This window comes from Sorghum bicolor, chromosome 3 (genome assembly GCF_000003195.3).
Source record: "Sorghum bicolor cultivar BTx623 chromosome 3, Sorghum_bicolor_NCBIv3, whole genome shotgun sequence".
Classification (NCBI taxonomy): domain Eukaryota; kingdom Viridiplantae; phylum Streptophyta; class Magnoliopsida; order Poales; family Poaceae; genus Sorghum; species Sorghum bicolor.
The window spans coordinates 8516557-8531690 of NC_012872.2; the positions used below are offsets into that span (position 1 = coordinate 8516557).

General features: G+C 45.6%; 1 protein-coding gene across 1 annotated transcript; it reads right to left on the reverse strand.

Annotated features, from left to right (window-relative positions):
* Positions 253–7229, reverse strand: LOC8079064 (homeobox-leucine zipper protein ROC5). Its single transcript, XM_002457439.2, has 9 exons — positions 6663–7229; positions 6240–6496; positions 5978–6095; positions 5113–5838; positions 4903–5004; positions 4555–4782; positions 2793–2970; positions 2178–2551; positions 253–1156 (listed from the first exon to the last, which is right to left on the reverse strand). Exons 1-9 carry the CDS (start codon positions 6771–6773, stop codon positions 803–805), a joined length of 2448 nt encoding a protein of 815 aa, XP_002457484.1. The 5' UTR covers positions 6774–7229; the 3' UTR covers positions 253–802.

The following is a 15134-nucleotide window of genomic DNA, read 5'->3' on the forward strand; positions in this document are numbered from 1 at the left end:
TGTAGCAATTTTTCGAAAGGGCCCTAAAGTTCTAAAAAAAATATTGAGGAAAATGGTGCACATACCAAAATTAGCAGCTAAAATATTATACGCGTCTTGTTTCATCATCTACAAATTGACACCTCATTTTTTGTGTGTTTTCTATTACGTTTGATGCAATAGATTGCCTCCAGTCCCGATGTTTTGACCGAGGGCCACAGAGCACAGTACAAAGAAAATCAGGTAGAGCATCAAATATTTAATTCCTACATATATACTTGCAGAATAAATTTTAATAATTGATGAAGCTAAATAAGCATTTCCAGGTAAACCACTACACCACTTTATCGATCAGACATTATTGGCTGATAGTTTGATGCCTAGCTACACTTATGCATGCTACCATGACCTATGGACGACACCACTACAACCCAACGTTTCTGTGCTCTCAAGTTTACATATAACATATAGCTCCTCACAACAGAGAATAATGGACAGTATATTATACGTAATAACTAACAACGACCCGGCCAAAAACTCAACGTTTGATTCCCTGATGAAACGACGGGACTGAAACATAAGATTAGCCATCTAACCATTATTGTCCACTATGCAAAGGTCCTGTATCAAACAGCCAGGTTGGCAGGGAGAACAAGCAGACGATAGAGACCGAGTCAATACCCGAACCACCACCATTGCTCTGTGCTAAGGACCTGTCCGAGATGGATCCTTATCACCTAGCAAAGGTTTCTTTCCAGCACGAGGTTCGTTCTTGACTCAGGCTCGTCGTCGACGACCATCCCCCCTGCGGCGACGGCGACACTCAAGCGTCGCACTGCAGCGCTGTCTTGATCTTCTTGATGGTGCAGGATATAAGGTTGTTCACGGTCTCTACTGATTCCACGGTGAGCTTGGCGGTCGGCTGGCTGTTGACGAGGATCTGGAAGGCAACGGTGAGTAGCGAGCCACCTGTCTTATGCTCAGCGCCGACACCGCTTGGACCGTCCGGCAGGATGGCAAACCCAGATGGCAGCAGAGCAACGTAGGTGGAATCCCCGCCGTTCATGACGAGCTGCATCGCCGGGATGTCCACCGGAGCGTACACGACCATCGAACCTGATGCATCAGTGCAAGTCTCCTGAAGGATCAACATGCTGCTCTGGTTGGCACTCATGGCCTGCAGTGAGAAAGTTACAAAGCATGAGAAACGTTCGGTAACCCCTCTTCACAATGCTCAATGCTCGCACCAGAAATCTAAATAGAATAAAAATAAAATGTTGAAATAGTATGGGTCGATCTACTCTGTGCACAGTATTATTGATGAATGATGAGAGATGCCAATAGATAATGCTTGACGCGTAAACATTAAATAAATGCGTCAGCATGAGGATCGAGGATGGCCAGATACCGAAGATGATGTTTCTCGTGACAAATATTCACAAAATCAAAAGACATGTGGACCGGCTTTTTTTTATCCTAACAATTTGTACGCACTGAACAGTATACAGTGCAACTGCACAAAAAGTTGTCAACCCCGACACCTTTCCAAGCAGATCTGCGCCCTGTATGGTCCCACTTTGTCCCTTTCCACTGAACTCGTGAAAAAAGTTCGGTGCTCCCCAGTTCTCACACTAGCCGGCTTTAGCTTTTGGACAATGATCACGGCCCTTTTTCATCTCCCAGCAGTATCTGATAGAAAGCTGACGGACTTTTGCTGGTAGTTTTCTCCTTGTCGTTATCGGTTTAGGATATAACAAAATGCTGAGAAAGTGTTATTTTATGTGAGACTTCCCATAAATTACTCGTGGCTTCAGTCAGCAGCATCAGGATTATTGCTCACTCCTTTTTTTTTGTCTGCTAAATTTTAAAGTGAGCTGTGGTACTCTAGACCTTAACAGCCAGAGTGTATTTGGAAACCTGATCTGAAAATAGCAATACATCATTGCGGAAAATACGCTCTCGGGACAGACACCTTCTAAAAATATATATTATTACCATATTCCTTCTCCTATTGATCTTGGAAAGATATGACTGCTAAGTTTTAGACCTAGTAATAGAGTTTTCAGGACAATTAGATCGTGGAACAGATATCGGGGAACGATGGCACTCTGTACCACGTTCCGGTTGACACTGTGCTAGACATACCATTTGAAAACAATTGGAGCAGAATGGTAGTAGTAGCAAGCAGTAATACTCACACTGGCTCTGAGGAGGGACACCGAGTTCCCGTGCTCCTGCCCCTTGGCAATGTTAGCCATCTCCTGCATGGGGCCTCCGTTGCTGAGGATGTCCCACTCTGCGCGCAGCTGCTCGTCACGGAGGAAGTTGAAGAGCTTCTCCGGAGCCACGGGCACCCACACCGATGTGGCGGCACTTAGCACCACGCCCGGTGGCTCCCCAGGCTCGTCCACGCTCTTCCGTGCCATGACCCGCACATCCTCACCGATGCTGCCTGCCGCACCGTCCAGCTTGCTCCATTCACGTGCAGACGACGCGCTGACCCCAGCGCAGAAGTTCTCCGTCATCCGCCGCGCCAGCTTCAGCATGCTTCGCTTCCCCTCTTGGGTTATGACTGCACCGAAAGCAGCGCATTATTATCATAATTATATCTATAGATAATTTTACATCTGGTGAAAAAGTACTTATTAGTATATATATCCCTTGATAATCTTGCATTGACATCGCCACCGCTTTCATGCATGAACAATGCAGATACTATTGAACTAACAAATGTTTACTCTGTATACGTAAGCAGTCCTTTACAGGCTGTACATGATGGAAGATAGCAACGAAAGGTTCAGACTTTCCTGTACCTGACGAGTCATTTGCTGAAACTGTATCAGGGGACATGAGTATGGCCAGGCATTCACACTGGCGCTGCAGCATTGCGAGCCACCGCCTGGCCCCAAAGGCCAGCCCGGACCGGAGAAGTGGTCTATAGAGCTGGTGTACTGATGCCTCATCGTATTCCGTATGCTCGACCCATGTGACCTACAGGGTAAATGCATCCGTTAGTCCATAAATGCACGCCCACATGCAATTGTCCACAAGGGGGCTCTCTGCAGAGCAATATACAGCACTTATGTGGGAACACTGTAGAGATCGCAGTCGTCTTTGTAACTTCTGAAGGTTTTTTTTTCACGGTGGGTCATATGGGTAAAGACTTGAGGAAAACAAAGGGGCTGTTTGCCCCTTAAGCAGTCTCGAGATGCGAAACCACATGAACTTGTGACCGTTACCTGTGCCTTGATTTAGATAAGAGCAGATCCAGAGTGATAATATAATCAAGATTTCATTGCACATGGATCAGATAACAAGTTTAATTAGCATAAATCTGACAAGCGTTTTTGTACACTGTCCCAACTCCTAGCTTCCGTACGAAAATACAAACCAGTCCTAGAAAGCTCCCACAGGGCTCTTCAAATAACCCATATAGGTCCATATCTACTGATGCGCATCATAAAGAAGGAACGCAATTAGTTTAACTTAATTAGACAATAACATTTCAAAATAAAACCTCCAAAAATCACAAAGTCACTTTTCTTTCAGCAGTGTCTGGCATAAAATTCTACTCTCTCCATCCCAAATTACTAAGTCATTCCAAAAATCTTCGAGAGTCAAACCATCTCAAGTTTGACCAAATTTATATAGATAATAATATTTATGGTGTCAATTTAGTATCATTACATTGTTCATTAATTATACTTTCATATTATACCTATTTGATGTTATAAATTTTTGTATTCTCTCTAAAATTTTGATCAAAGTTGAGATGCTTTGACTCTCCGACATTCTTAAAATGACTGACAATTTGGAATGGAGGAAGTATATCATATCTTTATATTAATTCCGTCATCAGTGGCCCAGATCAAGATCATGTCAAGACTCGTGCAAAACCCGAGGACACAAATATTGACATCTTTTAAACCCCGATACATGAGCCCATGGTCCAATGTTCAACATACAAGCAGGGACAGATTGATTAAATTGCGGACAAGAAGTTACCCAAGGTGCTCCAACCGAGGGGTGGAAGCATCTAATCCCCTATAAAAAGCCAGTGTTGCGACTAAAAAAGCCCAAGGAAACATGCTTGGGGAATAGTGTTGGATCCATGAAACACTAGACTATCCTAAACAAATCGTTTAGCCTACCTCATCGTTGACTAAGCAGTTTGTTTATTTGGGTTGTGGGCTCATGACCCGAATTAAACTATTAGCCCTTGACTTGTGAACACTATGCTGCATGGGCATCACCAAATCACACCATTAGATTAATAGGGCACTATAAAAGAGACGTTGTACGTAGTCCCAAGTTCTGAGAGTGAGGTCGGTGTGGAGAGGTAGTGGAGAAGAAGTGGAATTCATGGTTAGTACTAAGCTCTGAGGAGTAAGCTCTGACCGGTTACTTGATGTAAAAGTTCAGAAACTTTACAGAGTAACAGTCACGTTAACTCGATTAGCCCCACACTAGCTCCTACGAAGTAGGTGGTCCAAAGAGTCCCATTTTACACTACCCCATCTCGACATGCGAACACTACAGACAGAAACGAAGTAAATGGATTTTGGTTGCTAGTACCTTGCAATAGCCATTGGGAGTGTCTTGCATCACACAGCCAGAAGGCAACCTCCTGCACCTTATATTTCCGGCGTTGGATGCTGTTGCAGAGTTCTGATCTCTCACCAATCCATCGATGGACACGTCCACTACTGCCCATGCACCCTCAGCCAGCTGCTTGCAAAACCTGAGAAATGTGACCTCCCTGATGGGCACTAGAGGTGAGAGCACTTGTAGCTCAGCCTTCATCTGTTGCACCAAAGCAAATGCAAATTGAATTTAGGAAGTATTCAGGAGCATTGCAGTCACTGGCCACTATAATACATGTTCATATGATCAAGCCCAAGGAGGGAGCTGTTTGGCACTCACCAGCAGCAGCCCACCATTTCTACTTCCTGCAATGCCGGATGTCACCTCCTCTAGGACTGTGGCCTTAGCAATCATGCATGAGAACATGTCAGACCACCGTCTCTGCAACAAGGATGGCCAAGCAATGCCATATAACATCAGCAAAAGTCATGGTATAAGCAGCAATGGGTCAATGGTGATGAACTGAAGTTGCAAAACATGAGCACAAACCTCGTCCATCAGGGTCTCAACAAGGGCAAGGCTGTTATCAAAAATGACGAGGCCAGACTCCCTAGAGGCCTCGGACACATAGCCCACAGGCTTCACGCCGACGCACGGAAGGAACGAGTGGGCATACTCCTCAAAGTTGAGCAACTCCTTGTTGGGAGAGCCATTGAGGCTGGGAAGCCACAAAGGCTCGTCAATCTGTGCCAGCTTAACAAGTTCATCCATGGCGCTGATCGCAAGCTCCAACAGCATGGACCTGTCGATGCCCACCATAGGCGGTGGAGCAGATCCGGTCGTCCGTGCAGGCGTGATCACCGTGCCCAATGGGCTAGACACGCCCCCAGCAAAGTCGCCCATGGAACCAGGCATGGTAGCAGCAGACGGGATAGACCCTAGACCCCGGAGACCGCCGCCGACCGCCAGCTCCAGCGACGAGCTCGGCATGGGCAGCGACAGGTTCGGCTGCAGCATGGTCCCGGCCGAGAGGATGGACATGGGCTTGCCGAGGAACTTGGTGGCGAGGGCGTAGACGCGGCTGAGCTCGTCCTTGAGCCGCGCATTCTCGATGCACAGGTGCTGCTCCTCCAACGACACCTCCCCAAGCATGGCGGGGCTCCCGCAGCTGCCGCACATCGGGCTGCGCATGGCCTCCCGGATCGCCATGTTCTCGGCGCGCAGCTTGTCGTTCTCCTGCTTGAGAAGCGCGTTCTCGTGCCGCTCCAGTTGCGTCTTTGGCAGGCGAAATCACCGCACGGAAACGGAAGAGATATATATATACCATGTCAGGAAACGGACTGAAATCGGGGAAAAGAAATGGTACGATCGGTGGATGGATGACGAGAGACAGTGAGTCCGTCCGTCCGTTCACCTTCATCTGCGTGCGGCGGTTCTGGAACCAGAACTTGACCTGGCGCGGGTCGAGGCCAAGCCTCTTGCTGAGCTCGCCACGCTGCTTCTCGTCCGGGTGAGGGCACTCCTTGAACAGCCTGCACACGCGAACGCAACGCGCGCAGCACGATCCATCCATGCATTAGAGGACAAGAAACGAAACGAAACGAAACGAAACGATGCGAAATGGCATGGCACTATGGCGATTGGCGAGAAGGGGGCCGGTGTGCGCGCGTGCTTACGCTTCGAGCTCCTGGATCTGCTGCGGCGTGTGGCGGTGGTAGCGCTTCTTGCGCTTGCGCGGGTTGCCTGGCTCGGCGTCGTCCTCGTCCTCGGCGCCGCCAGCGGACATGGCGTCCAGGTGGTCGCTCCCGGACCGGCTGTCGTTCTCGGCGTCGGCGTCCCTCCCCATCATCATCCCGCCGCCGTCCGCCGCGGCGCCGGCGCCGGCGCCCCCAGGGAGCATCCGTCCCACCATGCCGCCGCCGCCGGCGTTGTCCTGCGTGAGACATACAATACAACGCCACATTTCATTTCGTTTCGTTTCGTTTCGTTTCGTTTCGTTCATTCGTTCATCAGGGAAAAGGAAACTCAAATCAAATCACTCGAAGGTGAAGTTGGAATGGAAGGAGGAAGGAGTGAGGAGGAGGCAGGCAGGCGCGTACCAGGCCGAGGGAGAGCGCCGGCGAGGACGAGAAGCCTGTCGAGAACGGGAACTGCATCCCTCCGCCGCCGCCGCCGCCGGCCCCGCCGTCGAATAGGCTCCCGAAGCTCATGTCGCTCCTCCTCCTACGCTAGCAGGAGAGCACCGGATCCGCGCGCCGTCGACTCCTCGGTGGAATCCTAGCCGCTGCTCATAAGGGTAGTAGTGAAGTGACGACTGATGAGACGAGAGGAGCGAGGAGACGGGAAGGCGTCCGTCCGGCCCGGCACGCGCCCGCGCCGCGCGTGAGTCTAGAGTGTGAGATGGAGCTGCTGAGGTCCGCAAAATCCCAAACCCTCCTCCACGGCGGGCGGGCGGGCGGGCGGAGGCAGGCAGGGAGAGAGGGAGGGAGGGATAGCGAGGCGAGGCGAGGCGAGGCGGAATTGATGGTTGATTAAAGAAAGGAACGGGGAGGCCGGGAGGGTCAAAATAGCAGCAAGTGGAGGTGGAGGGGGAGGTGAGGAGACGACGAGGCGGGCGCGGGCGGAGGGAGGAGTCGTCTAGCCAAGGAAGAGTCCCGTCGTCCGTCGTGCGTGGTGTGGACGCATGAAAAGGCTCGGGGGTGGATGGGAATGGGATGATGCGGGTGGAGACGGCGCTGACGCCCTCCTCGCTGCTGCTGATGCGCGCAGGAAAAGAGAGAGCGAGAGGGCCGGGGCCGGGGCCGGGGTCGGGGTCGGGGCCGGGCAGGCAGGCAGCGCAGTCAAAGGGGGCGGGCCGCTTGTTTTGTTGCCTTGTTTGCCGTCGCCGACCCCCGTGGTGGGAGGATGGGGTCGGGGGGTGGGGGGGGGGGGGCCGTGTGATCTGGATCCGACGGGGGGGTTTGGTGCGGCGATTCAATGCCAAGCCATGCCATGCCATGCCATTGCCAGGCATCCGGGGCGGGGGAACGGAACACGGGGCCGTTGGGGCCGCTGACCCAGGGAGTGAATGCTGACGAGGTGGTGGACCGATCGAGCTGTGCCGTGTGCGCGGCAGGTGGGGACCCCCTGGTCGCCTGGCAGAGGGCGTTATCACACGAATATTGACGCGTTTGGTGAGAGAGGGTACGTACACCGTCGGCGTCTCGGCTCCGCTGGATGGACCGGCCGGGCCGCCGCCGCTGGATGCATGGGTGCGGCGCGGCGCCCGCTCAGCAGCAGCAGGTCCGCCTCACGACCAGCTCGGCCTATTCAATGGCCTCCTCCTCCTCCTCCTCCTCTTCCTGCCATCCTGTTGTGCTGTGTGGGCAAGCATAGTACCTCGCCATGCCTGTTTTTGGAGAAGTCTTAATGCCATCGGGCTGGCTGGCCCTTCCTTCTGTTGTCATTATCAACGCACACAAGTCACAAGAGGGGCTCAGCTCGGTCAAGAAAGAGGTGACGGAGATGTGGAGGTGCACTCGCTAACCACGGTCGTCGTTCTACTTACAGTTCTCGTTATCATTTTCCCGCGTGGTTGGATCGGAAAATGCATGGGCGCCACATGCGCATTTTCACATAAATGTCCCGGCCGTCTAGGCATACTAGCGTCCAACCGTCGAGGACATGGGATGGATATGACCTTCAGTATGCATGGCAGCGTGTGTGCGTGAGCCCATCGAGTTGATTATGTTCCATGTACACCATGCATGCATGTTCTAAGCGCGTGTGTGTTGTATGAGGTAGACGTGGTCTCTGTCATCAATATTGAGGCCTTGTTTAGTTCGCAAAAATTTTCGTTTTTTGCTACGGTAGCACTTTCGTTTTTATTTGACAAACATTATCCAATCACGGAGTAACTAGACTCAAAAGATTCATCTCACAAATTATAGGTAAACTGTGCAATTAGTTTTTATTCATCTATATTTAATACTCTATGCATGTGACCAAAGATTCGTTGTGACGGAGAATCTTGAAAAAAAAACAAGGCCTGGAAACGAACTCATGTGGTAGACTTCACAATCACACTACGCCAGAAAAGCAAAAAAAAAAGGAAGACGGTAAGTCTGCAACCGTCAGAGAACAAGTAGTATAGACGTCTCTGAGTATATTAGTCCACGGACGCACATCCAAATACTCGTCTGTGACGACATAATATTGGAGATGTGTTTTATTGGAAGCCGTCTCTGAGATATCAGCAACACGCGTCCATGAGACCCGTTCGTGATGTAAAATATTTCAGAGACACAGATCTTTCATTACTTGTCTCGACCCAATCTCACTCCCGGGAATGTTTATGTGGTGAGTAGTCTATGTGTGTACATATATGCTTTGCACAATAAAACTAAACTTATCTTATTTCCCCCCAAAAAAGATTAACTTGTTGAAATTAAAGTAATGTCGTTATAAATAAGTTCTTTGTCATAAAAAGATGTTACAAAAAGCCGTGTAACATTTATGAATGATTTGTTTGCTCAGATCGAGCAATTGATATGTATGATGATAAACACTAAATCATGAAGTTCAACGCTTTGTTTGCCTACACACGTACCATGCATGAATGCACACAATATAGCCTGATTAGTTTGTTTCCAACGTAAATGTGCTACACAAAGATTTTCACCCTGAAATAATAAATCAAATAACTAATTAAGAAATGTTCCTAAAAGCTATAGCAACTAGTATCGCCTAATTTTTTTGTTATGCCTCAGCAGAGTTTCTAGGTTGGGAACTCTCTACTGGTCGAAAATAGGTTTGAGGATGGGACTACCGATATGTCTGTATCATCACACCACCACGGACAACAACAATGTTATCCACAGTGCGCTTTCGAAAATGAATGTCATGATGACAATCGTGTGGATGCTCAACAAGCTGAACGATTTATTTGTGTGTCTCGCTCGCGCCGCGAGGGATAAGAAATATAACAGATATTATGTGATCCATCGTCACATATATACTGAGGTGTGATTGTGAAGGACATATAAGATATGAAGCCCCTAATAATATGCGAAGTGAAATAGTCGTAACCAGTCTGATGTTTTGCATGTTATAATTATCTTTCCATTGTACTCCATAAACATGGTAACCAGCTGGATATTTTTTATGGGGCCTCAAGCCTCAAGTATATATTTTTTAGGAATGGTATGTTAAAGAGGACAATATTTACTTTGATAATCAGCTGGAAACAATAAAAATTGATTGCTATCCAAAAATGGTAATGGCTAGATGGCTCTGGCGCGGCCCCATGCCAACTTTGGTGTTTTGACAGTTTTGACGTCAATTAAATTAATCTTTATCAGGCTATGCCTTCCTATATCTATTTCATTTTATTTAAGAAGCACTCTCATGGACAGCTAGTCTAAAGTTTGCAACTTTCAAAATATGCCGAATACTAGTGATTGCATATATATGTCCTGCAGTCCTGGCATGAAAATAAAGGTGCGGTTGTAGAATACGATTAGCTCATCGCCCCGGTGATTGCATATATATGTCCTGCAGTCCTGGCATGAAAATAAAGGTGCGGTTGTAGAATAGGATTAGCTCATCGATCTATATTTCTTGCCATGTTTTCAAGGAAAAGGGCGAAGCCCCCCCCCCCCCTCTAAAAAAAAAACTCAGAAAATGGCGCATTCCCACTTCTCTCTCCGTTTTTAAAAAAGAAATGTTACAGTAATTTTCTAACATCTTCAACGGTTTTCTATTTAGGGTTTGCATTCTTGTAATTTGCCAAAAATCGCAAAATGAGGTATCCAACGGTTTTGCATTTTGGGCAACTTGGCATAATTGCCAAGCCGCGGATGGCTTGGCAAGAGCCCGATCGCACGCGTCTCTCGGTCCCCCGCGCGATCCGGACTTTTCTTCGCGCCATATATGCTCCATCGATCGCAACAGAAACCCCAAGCTCTCCACGCGCCGCTGTCCGCAGCCGATCGAAGTCGCGAGAGACTCCATCGCGAGCACCGGCCCTCCACGCGCCGCCGTCCGCTGCCGATCGCGACCGACACCATCGTGCAGAAACTCCCTCCACGTGCCGCCGTCAGCTGCCGATCGCGACCAACTCCATCGCACAGAAACTCCCTCCACACACCGCAGTCCGCAACCGAACTCACGAGAGACTCCATCGCGATAGAAAACCGCCGCCTCACGCCATGAGTTCAAGGATGCCCTCCGTCCATCGCGATATAACTGGCGGTGCGGGTACCTGGGCGCGCGAAGAAGTCGACCGTGCGGGATGGAACCGCGACCATGCGCCACATGAAAATAAATTCACATCCAGATCCACTTTGGGTAAATACCAAGTCAATTATGTAAAACTCTTGGAGATGATCTATTTTTAGACTTTGCATTTTGTTTTGGGAGTTTACAAATAACAGCAAATGTCAAGTCAATTATGCAAAATCCTTGAAGATGCTAACTCTCTAGCTTGTCATCCAATCTTTTGCTTTTAGCTAGAAAATATACAAGGTCTATGATAATTGAGATTGTCTTTTTAGAGTTCAAGGGCAATCGTCCTGGCCTTTCAACGAACATCAAAAGACCACGAGTCAGCATGCAGTTTAAGCTAGAAAGTCGTCCACCAGGACTAAATCAACCAGAGCCGAAAGGAAACTGAGAAACGGACTAAAGATGAAGCTAAAAGCCAACTCCTCTTCGACGTTACAAGCGCCATAGATTTCACTTAAGCGAGCTGTTCAGCGAACATCACCAGGGTGTTTCTCTTAAGCTTCAATTCAGTTGCTATATCTCCAGACATTCCAGGCCACATCTTCTCCATCTCCTCTATAGAACTTCAGGTGATGCTTTGGTTCACATAAGGGAGTTAGAGGGTCTTGCTTGCTGCCGATTTGATCTTGTCGATGAAGTCCATCAACAAATCCTTCTTGTAGACAGACCAAATGACAACTAATGTAATCATATTTAAAATGCAATGCCTCTTATTGCTTAACCAGAATTTACCAATATCTAACATAGTTTCTCCTACTTGATAACCCAAAATTTTGGTTATGGGATAAATAGGAGTTGCTTGTAGGGAAAGGTCGCCTACTATACTATGGACACATGTGTATTACTCTTATTACCGAACTTAGTTCACCTATGTTTAAATTATAAATTATAAAGTTGGTATAAGCATTCGTATTTTTATAGTTTTTTTAAATAAACAATGCTATGAATCATTATATGTCATCTACAACTTTATATAGTTGAAAGCTTTTATTTGAAACTGTTTAGAGTCCTAAAATATTATTTGAAGTTCATATATTTAAAATTTTCAAAAAAACCTCTATTGTTGACATGGTCTAAACAAAATTATTGTTCCCAATACAATCTACAACTTTGCAGGTGAAATTTTTTTAGTCATTTAGAGTCCCAAAAATGTATTTTAAGTTCAAAAATTTTGAAAAATAAATTCTAGAAATTCTAGACCTTGTTCCCATGGTTAATACCAAAGTTGTAGTGACCGATCTAATCTACATGTTTGTTGTTAATAAGTTTTTTATTTAAAGTTTTTAGTGCCCTCAAATATTTTTTTTAAATTCACATATCTAGAGATTTATTTTTTAAAATTTTTCAAACAATCTCAGATAGAGACACATTCTAAAACACACTTGCAGTGCTTAACAAGGTTCAAAACTTTGTAGTTAAATTTTTTATTTGAGTGCATTTAGTAGCCAAGATATTCAATGCAAGATTCTAAAATATTTATTGAAAAAAGATAGAATCATATACATGCTCACAAGTGAGTGTGTGGTGTGATGGTAGGGAGGTAATAGATAAATGTGTTTGCGTTGTGTATAAAAAAGGCATTATGTATCCAAAGACCTCCTTATATTTGTTCATGGTATAATATAAATGTATGTATCAACGTAAAATGCTTTAAGCACTAAGAACTTTTCAGCAATCATCTTTAATTATCAAGAAATGTAAGATTTTAAGTTCTTTACTTATACTCCCTTCATCCCAAAATAAATCAACGTCTAAACTTAGAAAAAGTTAACAACTTTAACTATGATAAAATTTATAAAAAGACACACCAATATTTTTTATGCTAGAATAGTGTCTTTAGATGCACCATGACATATATTTTCACTTCATTTTTATTGGTGTCATAGATGTTGGTACTCCTCTCTGGTTTGGATAACTGTAGGAGCTGATTTATTTTGGGATGGCACTCCCTCTAGTTAAATAGTTCTTAAAGTTGACTTCTGACAGTCTTTGATGCACATCTTTGACTACATATTTTTCTAGATCATATCATGTTTTTAAATCTTCAAATTTATGAGATTTTGCAAGTATTTTAATACAATTGTACAATACAAACCTAACTATTTTCAAACTAATCATTTAAAAGTTGTTGATCCACGTAGTTTTTAAAGTTTGGTTGCATCTCATCCTAAAACCCTATGTCCTTTATGAAGGGGTATCTTATCTTCGCCGCACTAAAGTTAATTGACTTCAAATCTTTGTCATTGTTCATTAAACCTAAGCAACAAATCAAGTTGCTATCAAGTTGTATATTTAATGGAATCAATACATTGTCTTTTAGTTGTTGGGTAGGGTGCACCACAAGATTGTGATCTATTACGCTGAGCACCACATGATCTTCGTGCATGATTCAACTGAGTCAGAACCACCAAGCTATCTACGAGGTGACAACCTCCAATAGTTACAAGCACCACGAACTTGCAAAAATGATCTCTAGTATCACTCAATGCGATCTCTCATAGTGGATAAAAAGAAAAAAAAGACCAAAATGCCTTTCCTCTTTTTTCCTATCTTCTTCTCCCCCAATTTGCTTGTTCCCTAGGAGGCCACTACCCGATGGCCGCATGACCCAACTAGTCGCACCCCAGTGGCTCCGCATGTTGTGGATGGCGATGTGCCTCAATGGTCTGCACACCGTGGTTGTCGTCCCCTCCACGCCTCTTCTTCTTCGTGTGTGTGTGTGGGGGGGGGGGGATGGACCTCCATTCTTGCCGGGGGGCCACCAGGACAAGGTGGAGCTAGGTGAAACTATTATTTTCAGCTGCATCCTTACCTATAATATGTGAGAGCAGGTTTTAAGGAGCTATTTGGATAGAGCTATTTCATTTTATTCTGTTTTGGCATAAAATATCTCCAAATAGCTTCAGGAGCCGGTGGTGGACCTATGCTAAAGGAGGTCTATTTATTAGGAAATCAGATTTCAATTCTTTCTAGGGTGACGAGATTACTTTATTATAGCATCTCCAATAGTTATAAATAAAAAATTAGTAAATCACTTGAGTTTTTCAAGTGGCTAAAAAAAGCGGGAGCATACTTGTTGTGTTCCTAGATTATCCTAACAACTTATAAGGAATCACAAACTATTTTTAGATTATCCTAATCACTTTTATATTTTTTTCTTTCTTATATATTTGCATTAGAAATTCTTTCTTACTTTTTTTATTCTTCCTCACATCCTTTCACCTTTAGATTAATTGGCCAATGTATATGTGCATGTATATATCCGCACAAGGAGGTTGAGTTTCCAAGTGCGGAAATATTGGACGTTGAGATAGGGAGTTGTTGTAGAGCACTTTTTTTTCTTTCAATGTTGCCAACAATTTAGATTGCAAGTGGATTTCGAAAACTCTTGAAGATGTTCTTAGTACTGGTTCTACTACCTTTATACGAAATAATGGTTCCACATTGCTGGGAGAAATAAGGCCTTGTTTAGATCAAATTTTTTTTGGGTTTTTACACTGTAGCAATTTGGTTTTTATTTAACAAACATTGTCCAATCATGGAGTAACTAGGCTTAAAAGATTCATCTCGTGATTTACAGGTAAACTGCGCAATTAGTTTTTGTTTTCATCTATACTTAATGCTCCATGCATGTGCCGCAAGATTCGATGTGACTGAGAATCTTGAAAAGTTTTTGGTTTTTTTGGGTGAACTAAACAAGTCCTAAATAATGAATTTGTACAGTGAACCCCCAAGCTTGAACTGACAACACGATCCTAGGCTGACCATACCCAACTAAACAGTTGAAAGAACGTTGATTGCTCATAGCTGGAAGCCTGGAACTGGAAAGCAACTTGAGCCCTCTCCATCAAAATGTGTACAGGGATGCAGGATGCTGTCTTGCATCACAGGTCCAAAAGCGAGAAAAAAAAAGAAACGCAATTCAACATGAGAGTGACGTGTGTTTTGTCGAGCAATAATGGGGTCTAGTCCAGAAGATGTGAACCAATTTGCAGAGCTTCCAACAGTCCAACGCATTGACAAACTTGACGGGGTCCTTGGGAACGGGAGAGAGCGTGTAGACACGGGTGACGATAAGGTTTCCTTGGACCAACGCGATAAAAAGGTTGTGCAAGTGCAACGATTTTAACTGTCAACTTCCACGGACCACGGGAATTTGCTGTGCTGTTCATCTTCATTGCACCCGTTTACTTTTAAGTTCAGCCTGTCAATTCCACGCAGTTTACTCTTCTGGTGTGAACTGTCTGTGGGAAAGAATGAAGAGAGAAGTGTTCGTGGAATATTGCTGAGACGGACGCAACGTGCCC

Bases quoted from the DNA above. Each gene is read 5' to 3' on its own strand.
- LOC8079064 (XM_002457439.2), bottom strand. From the start codon at position 6,773: ATGAGCTTCGGGAGCCTATTCGACGGCGGGGCCGGCGGCGGCGGCGGC. The intron at 6,096-6,239 runs GTAAGCACGCGC...TCGCGTGTGCAG, and splicing joins CAGATCCAGGAGCTCGAAGC to GCTGTTCAAGGAGTGCCCTC. The intron at 5,839-5,977 runs GTGAACGGACGG...CGCCTGCCAAAG, and splicing joins ACCGCCGCACGCAGATGAAG to ACGCAACTGGAGCGGCACGA.